This window comes from Symphalangus syndactylus, chromosome 13, assembly GCF_028878055.3.
Source record: "Symphalangus syndactylus isolate Jambi chromosome 13, NHGRI_mSymSyn1-v2.1_pri, whole genome shotgun sequence".
NCBI classification, from domain to species: Eukaryota; Metazoa; Chordata; class Mammalia; order Primates; family Hylobatidae; genus Symphalangus; species Symphalangus syndactylus.
In genome coordinates this window covers 99,421,410-99,441,024 of record NC_072435.2, presented here as the reverse complement: position 1 = coordinate 99,441,024, position 19,615 = coordinate 99,421,410, and the positions used below count along the sequence as shown (strand labels likewise).

Below are 19,615 nucleotides of genomic sequence, written 5' to 3'. Positions count from 1 at the left end.
AAAATGTTCTTTTTGTTCTTGAGAATAAATTAAGACCCTACCCCGATTATGTGGATGTCTCTTATTGCAGTTTTCCTTCATTTATTTTACCTGTTAGATTCAAGAACTGTTCTAGAGATGGGATATGGCAGTGAACAGAAGAGACGTAAATGTCTGCCTCCACAGAGCTTGCATTGTGGAGACAGGCATGATAACTATGTGAAATATGTAGTATTCCTGAGATGCCTTCAAGCGCTGTGGAGGAAAAGGAAACACTGGAAGGAATTAGGCCATCTGGTAGGGTGAGGGAAGCCCTCACTGAGACGGTGACATTGGGGTAACTACCAGAAATAGGTGAGGGAGCAAGCTATGCACATATGGATTGGAAGAGCATTCCAGACAGAGGTCATAGCAAATGTGGAGGCCCGGAGGCTGGAGAAATAGCAAAGAGGCCAGGCGGCTGGAAGAAAGTCAGAGCTGTAGGGCTGGTGGTAGGGGATGAGGTTGGAGATGCAATGGACAGCGGGGAGGATGTGGATCTTGTTTGATCCTACAGGTCTTCGTAAGGACTTGGCTTTTACTGTACTACTTTTGAGCAGAGCAATAACCTGCTTACATGACTCCTTTTTTTTTTTTTTTTTTTTTTGGATGGGGACAGGGTCTTGCTCTGTCTCTCAGTCCAGAGTGCAGTGGCACGATCCCAGCTCACTGCAGCCTCAAACTCCTGGGCTCAAGGGACCCTCCCACCTCAGACTCCCCAGCAGCTGGAACTACAGGTGCATGCCACCATGCCTGGCTAAATTAAAAAAAAATTTTTTTTTTTGAGACAGAAGTTATGTTGCCCAGTCTGCTGTCAAACTCCTGGGATCAAGCAGTCCTTCTGTCTTGGCCTCCCAAAGTGCTGGGATGACAGGCATGAGCCACCATGCCTGGCCTCTATGACATATTTTGATAGACTCACTCACACTGCTTGGTTGAGACTGAAAGAGAGCAAAAGTGGAAGTAGGGCACAAAATCAAACCTGACCATTCAGGTTTGCTGGTGAAATCATTTCAGCAATAAGGCATTGATTCCAAACTCATACTAATGGAGATGTAATTATTATTTTTTTATTATTATTATTATTTGAGACGGAGTCTCGCTCTGTCACCCAGGCTGGAGTGCAGTGGCACAATCTTGGCTCACTGCAAGCTCTGCCTCCTAGGTTTATGCCATTCTCCTGCCTCAGCCTCCCGAGTAGCTGGGACTACAGGCGCCCGCCACCATGCCCAGATAATTTTGTTTTTGTATTTTTAGTAGAGACGGGGTTTCACCATGTTAGCCAGGATGGTCTTGATCTCCTGACCTCGTGATCCACCCGCCTCGGCCTCTCAAAGTGCTGGGATTACAGGCGCAAGCCACTGTGCCCAGCCATGGAGACGGAATTCTTATGAAGCAACTTCTAATGACACTGTTTTAGGGTTTTTTTTTTAAATGAATTTTCAGGCTGATTCTCTTCTTTGCTGAAGCTCAATGTCAGGTTTATTTATTTCATTCACTCACTGAACAAGTTATGGTCAGGTGTTGTGCAAGTCACTAAATATTCAATGGTGAATAAGGTGAGCCTGGAAACTGTCCTCCTCATGGAACTTACATCAGTGAAAAGTCACTAGACACGTATTTATTGAATGATAACTGTGTAAGGCACAAGGCCAGAGTGAATTTCATGGACCTGAGAATACTCTGCATATTCAGAAGATTTTCAGTGAAAAAGAAAGCCACAAAACAAGTTGTGTTATGCTCTTGGCAATTCAAAGAAATCATATTCATGCAGTATTACCAGCTAACACACCCCACCCAGTGGAAGACTCTCAGTGAGTCACTAACAATGATAATAATTTAGTTGATTTCTAATTTGGTGGTCATCAGGATTGAAGGGAATTCTTGGCATATGAGTGCTTCCCTCCCCTCCCCCCTCCTCTCCCCCCTCCTCTCCGCCACCTCCCTCTGCTCCTCTCCCCCCTCCCCTCCCCTCCGTCTGCTCCCCTCCCCCTCCCCCTTCCCCTCCTTCCTTCCTTCCTTCCTCTTTCTCTTCCCTCCCTCCCTCCCTCTCTCTCTCTCTTTCTTTTTCTTTCTTTCTTTCTCCCTTTGTTTCCTTTCTTTCTTCTTCCTTCCTTCCTTCCCTCACTCCCTCCCTTCTTATCTTCCTTCCTTCCTCCCTTCCAACAGAGTCTTGCTCTGTTGCCCAGGCTGGAGTACAGTGGCATGATCTTGGCTCACTGCAACCTCCACCTCACAATTCAAGCAATTCTCCTGCCTCTGCCTTCCAAGTAGCTGGGTTTACAGGCACACACCACCACACGCAGCTAATTTTTGTATTTTTAGTAGAGACGGGGTTTCACCATGTTGGCCAGGGTGGTCTCAAACTCCTGACTTCAAGTGATCTGCCCACCTCGGCCTCCCAAAGTGCCAGGATGACAGGCATGAGCCACTGCACCTGGCAGTGCTTCAATTTCTGATGCTCTTCCAATATGTTGTTACACCAAGGACCAGCCTGGCGATGGTGGTGGTAACCTAAGGGAGGAGGAGCAAGCCAGATGCAAGGGCAGTGGACTAATGTGGTCGTTTCCCTCCCCAGGCCTTGGGACCTTTGTGTAACCCTGGTTCTTACTGGACAGACCTAGGATTTGTCTAGCTGGAAGGGCCTTCCAAGGTTGCTGTCTCTACTCTTCTAGTTTTACACAGGACAAAGCTAAAGCCCAGAGGGTGAATGAGTTCTTTGAAGCCGGCTGAGGCCAAAATTGAAACTAGAACTTTATCTTTTAGAAGGAAAATGTGTGCAGGAAAATTTTCTTTTCCTTCCTTCCTTCCTCTCTCCCTCCTTCCCTGCTTTCCTTCCTTGGTAAATATTCTTTACGTTTTATTACCCTTTTATTTTTCAGAATAAATCCTATTCCAACTTACAAGTCTATTTTGCTCTTGTCTGGAGAAAATGGTTGTGGGAAGTCCACTCTGATTGCCAACTGGGTTAATTACTTCAAAAAGAAACATCCGAGCATGTTGTTGATTTCTCATTTTGTGGGCAGCACCTGTGAAAGCAGCCACATCATGTCTGTGATCCATTACTTCAACACAGAATTACAGTACAGAAACTACGGTAACAGAGTCAGACTTACCATTCATTCAGGACATGTCAGGGCAATTAGAAATGGGTGGTTCTCTCTTCTGCTCGTGTGGGTGTTGTTCCCTTGCTCTGATCTAAACCTTGTATTGCCTCCCACATCTACCCACCTTTTCCCTCACAGAGCTAGGCTTCTTTCCTCCTGCCTGCCTCCTTCCTTCCTGCTTGCCTTCCTTCCTTCCTCCTTCCTTTCTTCCTGCTTGCCTGCCTGCCTTCCTTCCCTCCTTTCTTCCTTCCTCCCTTCCTTCCTGCCCTCCCTCCTTCCTTCCTCCCCTCCTTCCTTCCTCCCCTCCCCCCTTCCTTCCTTCTCCCTCCCTCCTTCCTCCTTCCTTCCTCTCTCCTTCCCTCCCTCCCTTCCTTCTCCCCTTCCTCCCTCTCCCTCCCTCCCTCCCTCTTCTCCTCCATCCCCCTCCTCCTCCTCTCTCTTTCTTTTTTTTCTCTTTCACCAAACGTTAATTGAGTACCTTTCTGTGCCAGGGCACTATTCTAGGCAGTGGGGATACAATAGTGAACAAAATGGACACCAGTTTTTACCTCATGGAGTTTTCATGTTATTAGGGGAGGGAGGAGGACAAAGAATTAGCTGTCGCTAAATAAGAGACTGTTCGATAATGGTGAGTTCTATGAAGAAACCCAAAGCAGAGAAAGAGGTAGGCAGATGGTGTAGGAACTGTTAGGATTTTCAACAGGGTATTCTGGGGAGTCTCACTGAGGAAGAGACAATTAAATACATCACTGAAAGAGAGGAGGGAGGGAACCAGGCAGGCGTCTTGGGAACAGCACTGTTGGAGGAAGCAAGCGCCAGGCCCTGGGCGGGACATGCCTCTCCACTACTGCTGGCCCTACTCAATTCAATAACCATGCATTGAGCAGGTTCATTCTCTCATTTACTCACTCATGCATCACAGAATATTTATTGGTTGCCCGTTCTGTGCCAGACACTCTTCCCAGTTCTGGGAATAGAGGAGTAAATCAGGCAAATAAGGTCATAGCCCCCATAGATATTATGTCCTAGTTGACAAAGGCAGATAACAAATAGACAGGAAACATGTCAAATAATTATTAGTGCCATGCAGTGTGATGTGATAAGGTGCCAGGGTGGCTATTTGAGCAGTCAGGGACTATATCTCTGTCTTAGGGCAACTCTAGCTGCCATATCAACTGAATCTCATTTCAGTGGCTTCTCAAAGGGAAGCTTATTTCTTACTCATATAAACAGTGTAATATGGGGTCCCTAGTTAGGTAACAAGTCACTTTCCTCCGTGTGTTGACTCGGAGACACAGGCTTTCTTTCCATATTAAGGCTAGGTCATCCCCTGGGGCCTCAGAGCCCTCCATTTGTGTTAGGGGGAGGGGAAAGAGTGGAAAAGCACATCTGTTCCTCAGAAGTCTCAGACTGGAAGGGATTCATAGCCACCTCCACACCCATTCTTTTGACAAGCACTTGGCCACATCGGGCCCACATGGCCACACTGGGAACTGAGCAGGGATAGAACGCTAATCCCGCCCTGTGGAAGGGGGAGCATAGGCTTTTGTGGAACAGGTAGCCATCATCTCTGCTACTTTCTCTGTGGAGATCTCATGGACACGAAGGTAGGCAGCCATGTGGAAACCAGGAGAAAGAACATTCCAGGCAAAGAAAACAGCTCAGGTCATACAGCTCCTCAGCTGGAAAGCAAGTTGAATGACTTAGAAAGGGAAAGAGAGCCAGTGTGGTTGGGCGGCGATGGACTGCAGGAGGGGAAGATGGGGCCACTCTGGGCTTTGCAGGCCATAACATTAGGTTTGGATTCTATTAAGTGCAGTGGGAGGCCAGTGGAGGGTTTTAAGCAGGGGAATTACATCATTCGATTAATATTTTTAAAAGACCAAAATCAATCTCGTGTGGAAAATGTGTGTAAGAGGACAAGCATGAGGCAGAGACAGGTGTTAGAGGCTACTGCAATAGTCCAAGCCAGAGATGACAGTGGCTCAGAGAGGACAGTAGCAGTGGAGGTGGAGGGTTTTGGGTGGATCGAGGATTTGCTAATGAATTGAATGTGTGGATTGGAGGAAAGGCAGGAATTGAGAACTCCTAGCTTTTGGCTTTAGGAAACTACATGGGTGGCGAGGGCTGTTGACTGAGACGGGCCAGCATTGGTGGGGTGGTTTTGAGGGAAAGCAGGTTTTGAGGGAAATGGAGTTCTGCTTTGGGCACGTGACATTTAAGTTGCCAGGTGTGGGCCAACGTGTAATCACAATCGTGTGGGACCTGTATTGTGCCTGACTGTGGTAGGAGCAGCTAGGGAGTCTGACCACTTGCGTTCAAACCTTGTCTCACTACTTATTAGCCGTGTGACCCTGGGTGAGTTATTTTAACCCTCTGTGGCTCAGTTTTCCTATTTGTAGAATGTGGATAATAATAATTATTTTTAAAATGTACCTTACAGGTAGTTGACAAGATTAACTAAGATAAAGTATGAAAGACCAAGGCTCTTAGTAAGCATTGGCATATAGTGAGCATTGATAAATCTTAGCTCTTACTATTGTTAGGCACCTGCTGTGTATTTCCATGTTTGTATGTGTCTGACTTTGCTTGCTTTTGGGAATTCATCTCTTGTCATGCAGGGACACGTACCCATGTGCGCCTTTGGGCCCTAAGTGAGTATGTGGGTGCCCTGGGTGAGTTTTGATGGGTGTATCTTATCTCTATACAAGAGTACAGGGATTTGAGTTTCTTTCTGTGCGTGTGGTGGGTGTCTGTGAGTAAACAGAGGGAAGAACACGTGTGGATGAGGTCTTTATGGTTGCATTTCTCAGGGCATATAAAATGGATAAAGTCAAAATCAGTAGAAGCAGGTGTGACGGTGTCTACACAGCGACTAATCCTATTCTGGCACATCCCAAAGGTGTTCAGTCTGGCCAGGCTGATGATGTAAACTCCGTGCTACACACTCAATTACGATTTTATTCCCAAAGTGAATTGTTATTTTAATGAACGTGTGTTTGGATGCAAAGAACTCCTAATAAAAACAGCTGCTGTCTTTCAAAAAAAACCCAGATTTTTAGGCTGACAACATTAGAATAAGCTCAGGAACAGCCTACGAATATTTGACACTTTCTAACCCTGAGAGAACACCCCTCCTCATTAACAAGAGGAAGGGCTGGTCCTGGACTTGGCCCACAGTTCTGGCTCTGTCACTTATTAGCTGTGTGATCTTGGGCAGTTTACTTAAGCTCTCTGTTCCCCAATTTCTCATCTGTAAAATGAGAATGGGGTTCATAGTACTAACCTCATAAGGCTGTGTGAGAATTAAAACATAATACAAAATTTAAAAAAAACTGCGTTAAAAAAACCCCAAAAAACATAATACAAAATACAAGTAAGGAATTTAAAGTAGTTCATGGCACACAGCTGCTATTATTGTTGTTGTTGTTATTATTTATTATTGTTGTTGTTATTATTCCTTTCTGAGCTAGAGAAAGAAGCAGGGTGTGGGGGCTGCTAGGGGAAACAAGACATTCTTGTTCATTAGCTGAGTAGGGAGAGGAAGGACTGCAAGACAAGAGAGTTTGCAGCTATCGCTTCTGCAGCCTAGAAAGCCTGCAGGCCAGCGGAGAAGGCTGGCCCCAGAGTCATTTATTGTGGCTGCCTTTGCTGAGACCTGGTTTCACCTGGGTGAGCTGGATGTGGGCAGAGGAGGAAGAGCTGCTGCTGCGAACACAGTCAGCCTAAGAGGCCAGGTGCTCGGAGCGGATTCAGCCTCTTTGCAGAGAGCACTTTTCTGTAGCCCGCCTCAGCTGTCTGAAGCTGCAGATCCTGCCTGGGCTGTGAGCCAGGGACCCTTTCTATCTAGGGCACCTAATCACACCCAATGACACTCATATTTCTGCTCTTCTGTCCTCAATCCCTGCTTGCCAGGATAAAGGGATCTTGTAGACGGGAACTGCCTGTAGCCAGCTCTACTGACTCCTACACGCTTTGCCTGCCTTACGGGCAATTGGTGTCACAGAAGACACACTTCACGGAAGGTCAGAGTAGTCACTGACTTTTTTCTTTTGTTTTTCTCTTTTGAGACAGGGTCTTGCTCTGTTATCCAGGCTAGAGTGCAGTGGTGTGATCACGGCTCACTACAGCCTTGACCTCCTGGGCTCAAGTGATCTTCCCACCTCAGCCCTCCTGGTAGCTGGAACCTCAGGAGTGTGCCACCATGCCTGGCTAATTTTTTAATTTTTTGTACAGACAGGGTCTTGCCATGTTGCCCAGGCTGGTCTTGAACTCCTGGGCTCAAGCAATCCTCCAACCTCAGCTTCCCAAAGTGCTGTAATGACAGGTGTGTGCTACCATGCTCAGCATGGTCACTGATTTTCATATTTGCATGTTTCCTCACCATGTGACCCCATGGAATCTGAGGGCAGGTTTGAATAAGTTCCATTTATTGAAGGCTTTCTATGTAGCAGTGCTAAGGGCTTTATCAGCATCTCGTTTAATGCTCTCAATGGTCCACCCATAGAATTATCATCCCACATTGGAAGAATGGGGCTCAGAATGTCAGAGCCACACAGCTAAGCAAGGGCATAGCAGGGAGTGCAAACTCAGGTCTCTGTTGGGATCGAAGCCCCTAGTCCTCATCACTACACTGCCATCCTCCTTGAGCCAGCAAAGGAAAATTTCCCTCCTGTGGTTGCTTTTTATCAGTCTCCTCTCCCAGCATCGGGAAAGTCTCTGCTCAAGTTGGTGATGTGGAATGGACAGAAATCCATGGCAGAGCTTGCCAAGCTTTTTGCCTTGGACCCTGTTGACTTCCCAGCCTGATCTCTTTCCCTTTGCCCCACAGGTTTGATCTCCTTGGATCACACCAGTCACTTCCATCCCTCCATGCCTTTGCCCATGCAGTTCTCTTCTCCTAAAATGCCCCTTCCCTTGTCTCAGGGCAGTGGAATCCTTCTCATCCTTTATGGCCCTATTCAAAGGTCACCCCCTCCATAAGAGGGGCTGATGGGTACCTCTGTCCCTCAGCCCTAACTTTGACCACACGGCACAGGATCCCCAGTCCCACTGCATCTTAGTTTACACAAGTGTCTCCCTCCAGGCACTGTGAGCTTGCCTCCCTAGGTCCCTCAGGTGAATTATAAATGATCTTGTGATCTGTCTTATTGCTTGTCTCCCTGTGTAAGTTCCGTGAGTGCAAGAATCATATCTATTTTATTGGCCATTGTCATACCCAGTGCCTGACACAGACACAGAAGCTTCTCAATAAACCTATGTTGAATGATGAGAGATAACACTGCTAAAAAGCACATGAGTTTGTCAATCCCTAGGTGGCTGTTTCAACACGTGAGCTGTTACCATTTAAATGAGGCAATTGGCCATTGTCATTTAGTAGAGACAGATTGTTCCTGCCAAAATAAGTAGAAATGTTTAGAATCATTTTCCAATACTAGTAACGCTGACTTTATTGTCAACATTATTTTCAGAAAAAATAATTGTAAGCACCAAAAATGTGGTTTTAAAACCACTCAACATATATATTTTCCTTCATATACAAAGATATAAATCTATAAGCATCAGCCATGAGTATTTTTTTTTTGCTTAGGATTAATTTTTGCTGATTATATTAGTGCTCTATGCTCTGTGATTGTCAGGTGGTATATACTTCCTGAGGTTCATTCACATTCACCTTGTCACTTACACTCTATGCCAACCTTGTGGAAGAGGCAGAGGATCCACACCTCTGTGGGCTCTGACAGGGGCTGCTTCTGAGCCATCTACACTAAGAAATGGGGGCCACACATGGCTTGAAAACAAACCTTTAGAAAAAATAGTGTTTTAAAAGCTCCTGATGATCTGTGTGTTCACATTCCCTTCACCTCTCTGGACCTCAGTTTCCTCATCTACAAAATGAAGGGTCTGGACTAGGCTCGATGATTTCCAAGAACCCCTTCTGCTCTAAAATTCTGTCGTTTCAGTTCTGCAATCTCAATGATGTCCATAATTTTAAAGGTTTTTAAATAAGAACTCAAGGGATGAATCATCAAGCTGAATTTCTTTCTCTTCCCTTTCTCGAAAATCATTTTTCATTGTTTGACATAAGCTCAATCTCTATCTTTTCTGACACCTTCACTTTCTTAATGTCTCACATTCACAAAAAAAGTTTCAAGTAACTGATTTTATGATCATTTCGTGTTATAAAAATCTCTTTAAAAGTTAACACTACTATACTATAAAAAGATGAATATAGAGAAAGTAACTTATTATAAAACAATGTATATTTGAACGTGTAAATGCTCAGACTTGAATCAAAGACATAGTGCCTCTGTATAGAAAATCACCATAAAAGCAGTAAGTTTCAGTCTATAAATATAGGTTGACATGGGTGTGTCATATTAAAGACTCAAACATTGGCCGGACATGGTGGCTCACGTCTGTAATCCCAGCATTTTGGGAGGCCGAGGCAGGCAGGATCATCTGAGGTTGGGAGTTCGAGACCAGCCTGGCCAACATGGTGAAAATCCATCTCTACTAAAAATACAAAAAATTAGCCAGGCTTGGTGGCGTGCGCCTGTAGTACCAGCTACTCAAGAGGCTGAGGCAGGAGAATCGTTTGAACCTGGGAGGCAGAGGTTGCCGTGAGCCAAGATCATGCCACTGTACTCCAGCCTGGGCGACAGAGTGAGACTCCATCTCAAAAACAAAAAAAAAACAAAAAAAAAAAAAAAAGAAAAGAAAAAAAGAGACTCAAACATCATAGGCAATATTGCTTTTGGGTGGTGATTTTCTGAAATGTTGACTAAATCTTGGTGTCATTTTAGACAAAACAATGTATAATCTTTCATCAATTTATGTGGTGTTACATTCTAGAAAATTCAATGTGTTTTAAAACCATACAAAAATAGTTTGTGTTTGTATGTAAAATGGAGCTGGTTTCTAGGTTAGGTCATTATCAGTTTTTTTCTCCCCCTTACATGATTATTGAAATATCTGAAAGTCGGGTAGACCTGGGGACAAAGCTTCATTGGATGTGACTGTCCTGTGTTGTAGGATGTCTCAAAACCCTGGAACCTCTCCTGTTAAGAACCACTACTCTAAGCAATGTCCTGTTTTTCAACTGTTCATGGTACCTTCCTATGTCCCAGTCTTTGGCTGTGCTGTCTTGATGATATGCCCTTCTTCTTGTCTCTGCCTGTGTACCCTTAAAGGCTTATTTGAAGTGTCTTTCACACAGAGCTTTTCTTTATTGTGATGGTTCTACATCAAGCTTCAGTAGCCTCCAGACTCATATTCTGCCTTGAAATTTGGCCATTTCTATACAGAACCAATTTCCACTTCCTTTAGGTGGTTGACTTCATATATGAATCATTTTATCTCCTCTCGGCATCTAGCATGGAACCGTCACATAATAGGCAACTGATAAATATTTGCTAAACATAATTACTCTCAACGACTCTAACAAAATCTTAATGCATCTGAGAGACCTAATCCATTAAAGCTTCTACATGTGACTCGATTTTCCAGACCTCAATGTGCTTAAATTTCTGTGGAAAATATTGCTTTTGAAAAATAAAAGCAAGACGGAATTTGCAGTAAAATGTTCTTAGGGTATTAGGTAGTTGATTACAACTTGGGGTTGCTGCTACTAGGTCACTTTATCACAGTCTGAAAGTCAATCATCTCTAATGACTTCCTTTGCCTTTTGGGGGTTCATAGCTTAGTTCTTTCTAAGAATGTATACTTTCCAGAACCCAAAGTCTAGGGCCCAATAGTGTGGGTGGAGTTTGGGATTATTTCTGTCAAGTTTAAGATGGGCTAGGGCCAAGGAAACAAGACAGTGGGTGGGAGTCTCTATATTTGAGCATTACTGGAAGAGCCCAGGGTGGTGGCTGTGACCCTAAGCACGCACCCAATGTTAAGGAGTGTCAGAAACTTCACGGATCACAGGGCTTCTCTTCGTATCCAACTCTTTGTAACATGACCTGTTTTTGCATTTTGGAAGATGAGAGTAATGTTTTGGATCACACAAAAATATTTTTTATATCAAATCCTGAAAACGTATTGGAGACAATCTGGTGGTAAACCATCGCTATTATCTCTTCTGGGTTGAATATTTTGAAGATGGTAATCACATGTATACATATGTGTGTTAGACGTATAGCTGTGAGTAGCACTCATTTTTCCCAACCTCTTCTGCTTCCCCAGCCCATAAACATGTTTTAGCAATGATGGAATCATTTCCACCTAATTTGAACCAATTTCTATGCTGTAGGTACTCAGCTTGAAACAGATATTCTTAATGAAGACTCAAATGGTTTGGTCTTTTCACTTCTTGTGGAAGTATTCATTGCTTCCATCAGTTTAAAGCCATGCATACTTGTATTAGATGGAATTGAAGAACTGATTGGCATTTATGGGATTTCAGGTCAGAAGGTAACATCTTTTTAAAATAACCCCTATTTTATCACAACTTTATAAAAATAAAACAACTTAAAAAAAGAAATACAAAGAATAAAAACTTCATTATTTAGGATGTATTATATATAACACCTTTCCATTGCATCACACATCTCTGGTTTTAGCCAACACTGCTTTTAGTTACTGCTTTATATTTTAATTAATTAAGAGACAGGGTCTTGCTGTGTCGCCCAAGCTGGAATGCAGTGGGATGATCATAGCTCACTGTAACCTCCACCTCCTGGGCTCAAGCCATCCTCTTGCCTCAGCCTCCAGACTGCAGGCACACACCACCATGCCTGGCTAATTTTTTCAACCTTTTGTAGAGATGAGGTTTTGCTATGTTGCCCAGTCTGATCCTGAACTCCTGGGCTCAAGTGAGCTTCCCAGCCTGCCTTCCAAAGTGCTGGGATTACAGGTGTGCGCCACTGCACCCAGCCCTGCTCTATATTTTATTGAACAAATACTTCTATAATGTATTTACAATGGGCCAGGCACCATTTTAGGAACTTTAAGAACATTAATGCATTTGGCTGGGCACGGTGGCTCAGGCCTGTAATCCCAGCACTTTGGGAGGCCAAGGCGGGCGGACCACCTGAGGTCAGGAGTTCAAGACCAGCCTGGCCAACATGGTGAAACCCCATCTCTACTAAAAATACAAAAATTAGCTGGGCGTGGCGGCAGGTACCTGTAATCCCAGCTACTTGGGAGGCTGAGGCAGGAGAATCTCTTGAACCCCGGAGGCAGAGGTTGCAGTGAGCCAAGGTTGTACCATTGCACTCCAGTCTGGGCAACAAGAGTGAAACTCCATCTCCAAAAAAACAAAAACAAAAACAAAAAAGAATATTAATGCATTTAATTCATACAACGACCATATTAGGAAGAGACTGTGCTCATCTTCCCTATTTACACAAGGCAAACTGAGCACAGAGATGGTAGGTAGCTTGTCTAAGGTCCTAAGATGGTTAAGTGGTGGACTCAGAATTCAGACATGGGCATTCTGGTTCCAGCCACTGGGGCCTTTCCCCATGCACATATCTGCCCCCTATTTTGTACTTTGATCAGTCTGACTGTCTTTTATGTTGTATAGTTTGGTCTACCTCATCTTCACTGGTTTTACACATACAAAATTGCATTCATGGGTTGTCATCTTCAGTTTTTCTCCTGTTTGAGATAATACTGGATCAGTGGAACCTCTACTAATACTTGGCACTAGTTATTACTTGGGGAAGCAGCTTCTTTAAAACTTAAAACTATACGTAATCAATCAATTACGTGAATAAGATCTGTTTCTCACAGAAAATACGATAAAAAAGAAGAAAATAGGAAATTAAATACACTCATAGTCTCACCACTGGTAACTATTTTGCTGCTGTATACCCTTTTTCCTATGGATATCTATCTCTCTCTATATATATACATATGCATATTTATGTAAAGAAGTTACACACCACATTGTTTCTTAACCTGCTTTTTAATTTAATATATCACAATGCTGGGGGCGGTAGCTCATGCCTATAATCCCAGCACTTTAGGAGGCCAAGGCAGGGAGATCACTTGAGGTCAGGATTTCGAAACTAGCCTGACCAACATGGTGAAACCCCATCTCTACTACAAAAAAAAATACAAAAAATTAGGCAGGCATGGTGGTGCACACCTGTAATCTCAGCTACTTGGGAGGCTGAGACAGGAGAATTGCTTTAACCCAGGAGGTGGAGGTTGCAGTGAGCTGAGATGACACCACGGCACTCCAGCCTGGGTGATAGAGGGAGACTCCATCTCAAAAAAAAATTGTATATCTATCATGAGCACTTACTGTAGGCAAAGCACTATTAGCAAAGACAGACAGACATAGTCCCTGCAAAGAAATGGAGCTTTCATTCGAGTGGGGAATGGCAGACATTAATGAAGTCATATCACTCACATAAATATAAATTGCAACTGTGACATGTGCGAGGTACAGATTGGTATGTAGTATTGTGACAGCCTCTCATGAAGGGATGGCTTTCTGGAAGAAGGACTTGAGGCAGAGCTCTTTAGAAGGAGGAAGGATGGCCAGACAGTTACCTGAAGCAGTTTAGGGTAGCGATTAGGAGGCTGCCTCTGGTGCCAGACTCTTGGTTTGAATCCCAGCTCTGCCACTTAAGCTAGCAGAATGAATTAGATAAGGCATGTAGCTCCTCTATCCTTGAGTTTCTTTCTCTGCCTTTCTGGAGTGTTGTCATTAGGATAGAATGAGTTCATGTATTAAAATTATGCCCAGGATTTAATTTACAGAGGTATGGTTGGGCGACCACATGGACAGGCCGGTACCACTGAAAGACGAAGTCGTTACTTATGTTTCCTGAGAGAAGGGGACATGCTGCTTAGGCACCCAGGGGAAGGGTGGTCAGGAGGCAGAGGACAGGAACAAGGGGAAACTGAAGCCAGAGTCTTTATTGGAGTTTCTATAGGAATGGCAAGGCAGGGCAGGTAAACAGTTTAGGGTTGGCTAATTTGAATTTTTTTGTTTTTTTTGAGACGGCATCTCGCTCTGTAGTTAAGGCTGGAGTGCAGTGGCGCAATCGTGGCAATCATAGCCTTTTCCTCCCAGGCTCAGGCCGTCCTCCCACCTCAGCCTCCTAAGTAGCTGGGACCGCAGGCTGGGGGTATGAGCCATCATGCCCAGATAACTAAAAAAAAAAATGTTTTTGTGGAGATGAGTTCTCTGTATGTTGCCCAGGCTTAATTTGAATAATTTTGATGGGCTTTGGGCACAGAGGCTACCTCTAGTTTTCTGGTACCTGGCCCTGGGTTGATTTAGGGAAGGGTTGTTGTGTGAGTTAGATCTGCACGCTAAAGGCAGATTCCAGGCAGGCTGTCCACCACCCCCAGTAGTTAGCTAGCCTTGGGAAGGGCTGGGTCTGTAAGGTCCTGAGGAATGTTAAATCATCCTAAGATGCAGAAATTAAAAACCGTAATTAATACAGTTAGTACCTACAGACACATTCAACACAGTGCCTGGCTCAGAGTGAGTATGTGATGTTTGGTGTTATTAGGCAAAGACGTATTGTGGGAAAGGCTATTAAAGGAATCGAGAAAAGATTGATCTTATTAGGTATTTATTTTGTTCCAAAATAAAATGATTTAACTCATGATAGTATTGCTGCACAAAGTGACAACTTCTCAGCATAAAATAACATCCTCTTTTTCAACTGAATGTTTCCAATTGCACTCTCCAGTTTCCTCTGGTTATTCCTGTAGGTCATTCTTCAGAATTATGTGATATTATTAAATTACTTGCTCCTAGGAACCTCTTTTTAGAGTTCACATTTGCACAATCAAATTCATACCTGACACGAGTCAAATACAGTTCTACTGAGTGTGACTTGATATTTTCTTAGCACCATAATGCTTACAATTCAAGTTACTATGAATAACCTTCACTCCAACCCTTATTCTATACTTACTCCCTATATCGTACCTACTCTAAGTTGAAAAACCATCAACAAAGTAATTTTAAAGTCTTTAATGTTTTCAAATGTCTTTGATTCTCTCCATCAGGCGAAAGATTTTTCCTGGCTGCCACACTCACTCTCCCCTCATTGCAATTTTATCATGAGCACTGTCTCTTCCAGCCTGTCCTACAAGTTGTTGTGTGCCCACCCGGATGTGAGGACAGTGGAACTCATTAGCACAGGAGATGAAGAAACAAAATTAAACATCTTTAGAAAGCATCTCTCCATTCCCATGATGGACCCCTTCCAACAGAGCACACAGGCATTGAGGAAAAAACCAGACCTGAGTCCTTTAAAACTCACAATCCTAGCCAATGAATTGAAAGAATGCAGAATCTACTGCAATGAGTTTCAGTGTATGAAGGAGTACTTGGAGGCCGTCTCTGTTCAGGAGCCCTGGGAATTGGTTCTCAAACACTGGATTGAAGACTACAGTTGGACTTTTCAACCCAAAAGGGCAAATTCAGACACTGGCTTCAGGAGAAGGTAGGCCTTGGCCACTGTTGACAGCTTTGTGGGAGTCCATAGGGAGAAAGATGTGTGGTGGACTCCTGTGCAGGGAAGGGGGCTCTAGGGACAGGGTTGTCAGAGAAAACACAGGATGCCCAGTGAAATTTTTCTTTCTTTTTGAGACGGAGTCTCACTCTGCTGCCTAGGCTGGAGTGCAGTGGCATGATCTTGGTTCACTGCAACCTCCGCCTGCTGGGTTCATGAGATTCTCCTGTCCTAGCCTCCCGAGTAGCTGGGATTACAGGCACCCGCCACCACACCCAGCTAATTTTTTGTATTTTTAGTAGAGACAGAGTTTCACCACGTTGGCCAGTCTGGTCTCATACTGTTGACCTCAGGTGATCCACCGGCCTCGCCCTCCCAAAATGTTGGGATTACAGGCATAAGCCACCATGCCTGGCCTGCCCAATGAAATTTGAATTTCAGATAAACAACAAATAATCTTTAGTAGAAGTATGTCTCAGATATTGCATGGGACATACCTATGCTAACAATTATTTGAATTACAGATAAATAACAAATAATTCTCAGTATAAGAATGTCCCAAATATTACACAGGACATACTCAACACCAAAAATTAATTTATTGTTTATCTGAAATTTATATTTTACTGAGCATCCTGTATTTTTATTTGCTAAGTTTAAAGGACTCTGTGTGTTGGCTGTAAGGAGAACTGTATTAGACATAAATTTCCGTCACATTTTTCAAGAATCTAAGAAATGGAGCTTTCTTATTTCTATAAGTCAATGTATCTCTCTTCTGAGCCCACAAGCCTGCTGTTGGCAGACACCTCATCTAGTCAATTCAGGTTAATTCCATCAATATGGTTTGTTTTTAGTGAGCTCAGGATTTTCTCAGTGGGGCGAGGATTTGTGGCCTTCCCATATCTCCTTTGGGTTGATCTGAGATCCAAGGACCTGGGTGCTGGGTGGCCTTGGTTGTTCTCTGTCCCTGCCATCTTCTACCTAGGTGGCCATGGTCTCCATGGTCCACAGATGTTGACTTCTCTGCACTTCTGGCTTCCTCTAGGACACACGTGTGCCCATCTGTTCTCAAGTCACTGCATCTCTGTGGCTCCCAGCTGACGGGGGCCACATCCTAACAGAGGGTCCTCTCTCCTCAGCCAACTTCTGTGCTCTGCTTGAGTCTTGTTCTCCTCTCTGATTCTCTCCTATACTTTCTCAGTTCCACAAATGCTTTTCCTCCTGAGTGGGGGAAAAAATCCTCTTTAGATGACCCTGAACTTATCTGAGTTTATTGTTTGTCATAAAAAAAATTTATTCCATGTATTAGTCAGGAGTTTGTTTTCTGTTTTTTTTTTAAGCTAGGGTCTCACTATGTTGCCCAGGCTGGCCTCCAACTTAAGGGATCCTCCTGCCTCAGCCTCCTGAGTAGCTGAGATTACAAGTGTGCCGCCACCTCACCTGGCTCCAGGAATGTGTTTTATGATATTCAACAATCAGGCTTTTGAGAGTCAAAATTTGTTCCCTCAAGCCATTGTCCCTACCATGAACTTCAAAAGTCTATTTTGAAACTTGAGTTTTTCTCTGCTATAACAGTCTTCTCTTAAGGGCAGTGAATTTAAAATGGAGCAGGGATGGGGAAGTGGGGGTGAGAAGTAGAAAATACTTGGAATGAAAGACACAGCTGGGCATGGTGTTTCATGCCTGTAATTCCAACACTTTGGGATTCTGAGATGGGTTGATCACTTGAGGTCAGGAATTTGAGACCAGCGTGGGCAACATGGCAAAACCCTGTCTCTACTGAAAATACAAAAATTAGCTGGATGTGGTGGCACGTGCCTGTAATCTCAGTTACTTGGGAGGCTGAGGCAGGAGAATCACTTTAACCCGGGAGATGGAGGTTGTAGTGAGCCAAGATAGTGCCACTGCACTCCAGCCTGGGCGACACAGAGGGACGCCTTCTTTAAAAAAAAAAAAAAGAAAGAAAGAAAGAAAAGAAAGAAAGAAAGAAAGAAAGACACATTGATTGGTGCAACAAATCATCCTGCCCTGTTTTTTTGCTCTACAATTTGCATTTCTGTAAAGAAAATTGACTTCAAATTTACTGCGCCCTCCTGCACCTACAAGGAGGTGGAAACTAGTTCTCCGTGCCCTTAGAAGAGTCACTGAGGCAAAGTGACCTGTGGCTGTGTTGCCCTCCATCTCCAGGTCTGTGCAGGAAAGCCCAGGTCTCCTCCTCACCAAAGACTGCTCCACCCGCTAGCTCTGCCCAGCCACTGCCACTGAGGCCCAGGGAGCTCAGCCACAGGTGCAGGAAGAGCTTGGTTAAGCTGAGGCCAGCTGGGTACAGTGGCTCACACCTCTAATTCCAGCATTTTGGGAGACCATGGTGGGTGGATCACTTGAGCCCAGGAGTTTGAGACCAGCCTGGGCAACATGGCGAAACCCTGTCTCTACAAAATATACAAAATATCAGTCAGACATGGTGGCATGCACCTATAGTCCCAGCTACTAGGGAGGCTGAGGTGGGAGGATTGCCTGAGCCCAGGAGGTCGAGGTTGCAGTGAACCGTAGTTGTGCCACTGCACTCCAGCCTGGGTGACAGAGTGAGACCTTGTCTAAAAAAAAAAAAATGCTGAGGCCAACCTCAGGGAAGCTTGGCTGACTGGGGTTGCACAGCTCTGCCTTTGCTTCAAGATTGCAGGTGATTTGGGCTCATTCCCCCGTCCTAGCATAGGAGATAAAGTCAGAGTGGTAGACTGTGTGTTACCATTTCTCTGAATGGTCTGAAGGATCTCTTTATAGTCGGCTGATCATAAAGCCAGAAGGAGGTCCAGCTATGGTGGAAAAATCTAAGGGTCAGGTGGGTACTGAAGAGCTGGCTTAAGTGGTATCTGTGACTGTGTGACAGGGGAACAATCACACAGGAAAACCACTCACAGCCATAAATGCAAATTAGGTGTTGGAAAACCTTAATACAGACTGCTAGGCAGAAATGCGCGGTGTAATCATCAGCAAGCTTTCCAGTGTGTAACCAGAGCTCTGGATGTGTTCGTTGTGACTATGGATGATAGCTTAATGGTTAACAGTATGTATGGGCTCTGCAGCCAGGCTATCTGGGTTCAAATCCCAGTTCTGCATTTATTTCTGTGTGACCTTGGGTAAGTTATTTCACTTCTCTGTGCTCCATTTTCCTCATTTGACAGGGGCTATAAGAGTATTTCCTATACGATGATTGAAAAAGAAGGTTGTTGAATCATATAAAACGTTTAGAAAGATACCTGGCTCATGTTAGCTCTTATTCTTGTCATCATCATGTTGCCTGTGCAGGACTGGATGGCTGGGTGGCCGACAGTCGGTGCTTACTGTGCCTGTTGCATGGTGGCTTGGCTGAGGATGAGCTACTTGAGCTTTTGGACATGCTGGGCTACAGGAATCATTACAAAGTGACCACCTTGCACTGGGCTGCCTTCCGCAACGCCACCAAACAGTGGGTCCAGGAGAAGCCCAATGGCCTTCTGTATTTCTGGCACCAGTCCCTGTGAAGTGCAGTGGAGCACAAGCTTCTTGGTAAGTAAGGCTTGAGTCTGTGGAAATACCTGCTGGTTAAGGGGTTAAGGAAACGCAGGAGCCACATGCAAGGGAAGCCTTGTAGTTGGGATATTTCCCATAGAAACAAATCCATAGACATGTATGAAAATGGTTATATGTTAGGGTTTGTACTTGATTATGAGTAACTGAGACCTGACTTCAATGGCTGGGGTTTGTTCTCTCCTATAATAGACTTCTGAGAACAGGCAGTCCGGAGCTGCTCTGTTGGCTCCACAGAGTCACCTGGGTCCCAGCTCCTTCTGTGTCCCTGATTCACTACATTGCGTGCATTCTCAAGGCCATCTCATCGGATGGCTGCTGGAGCTCCAGCCATCAGGAAGGAGGAAGGGAGGAAGAAGGGCTTGCCACTTTCTTTTAATGAGCTTTTCTGGAAGTTTCATACCAACATTTCCACTTAAGTGTCTTTGACTCAGAAATTCATTAGTTGGCTACAGCTAGATATGAGGGAAGCTGGGGATGGAGGTT

General features: G+C 44.5%; 1 protein-coding gene across 1 annotated transcript in view; it reads left to right on the top strand.

Moving 5' to 3' along the window:
* The window catches only part of LOC129460312 (putative tetratricopeptide repeat protein 41), a 91,488-nt gene that overhangs the window by 18,838 nt on the left and 53,035 nt on the right, over positions 1 to 19,615 (top strand). Inside the window, 5 exon segments of the mRNA XM_055237936.2 lie at positions 2,892 to 3,115; positions 11,383 to 11,543; positions 15,111 to 15,535; positions 15,537 to 15,550; positions 18,869 to 19,108. Coding sequence (XP_055093911.1) covers positions 2,892 to 3,115; positions 11,383 to 11,543; positions 15,111 to 15,535; positions 15,537 to 15,550; positions 18,869 to 19,108 — 1,064 coding nt within the window.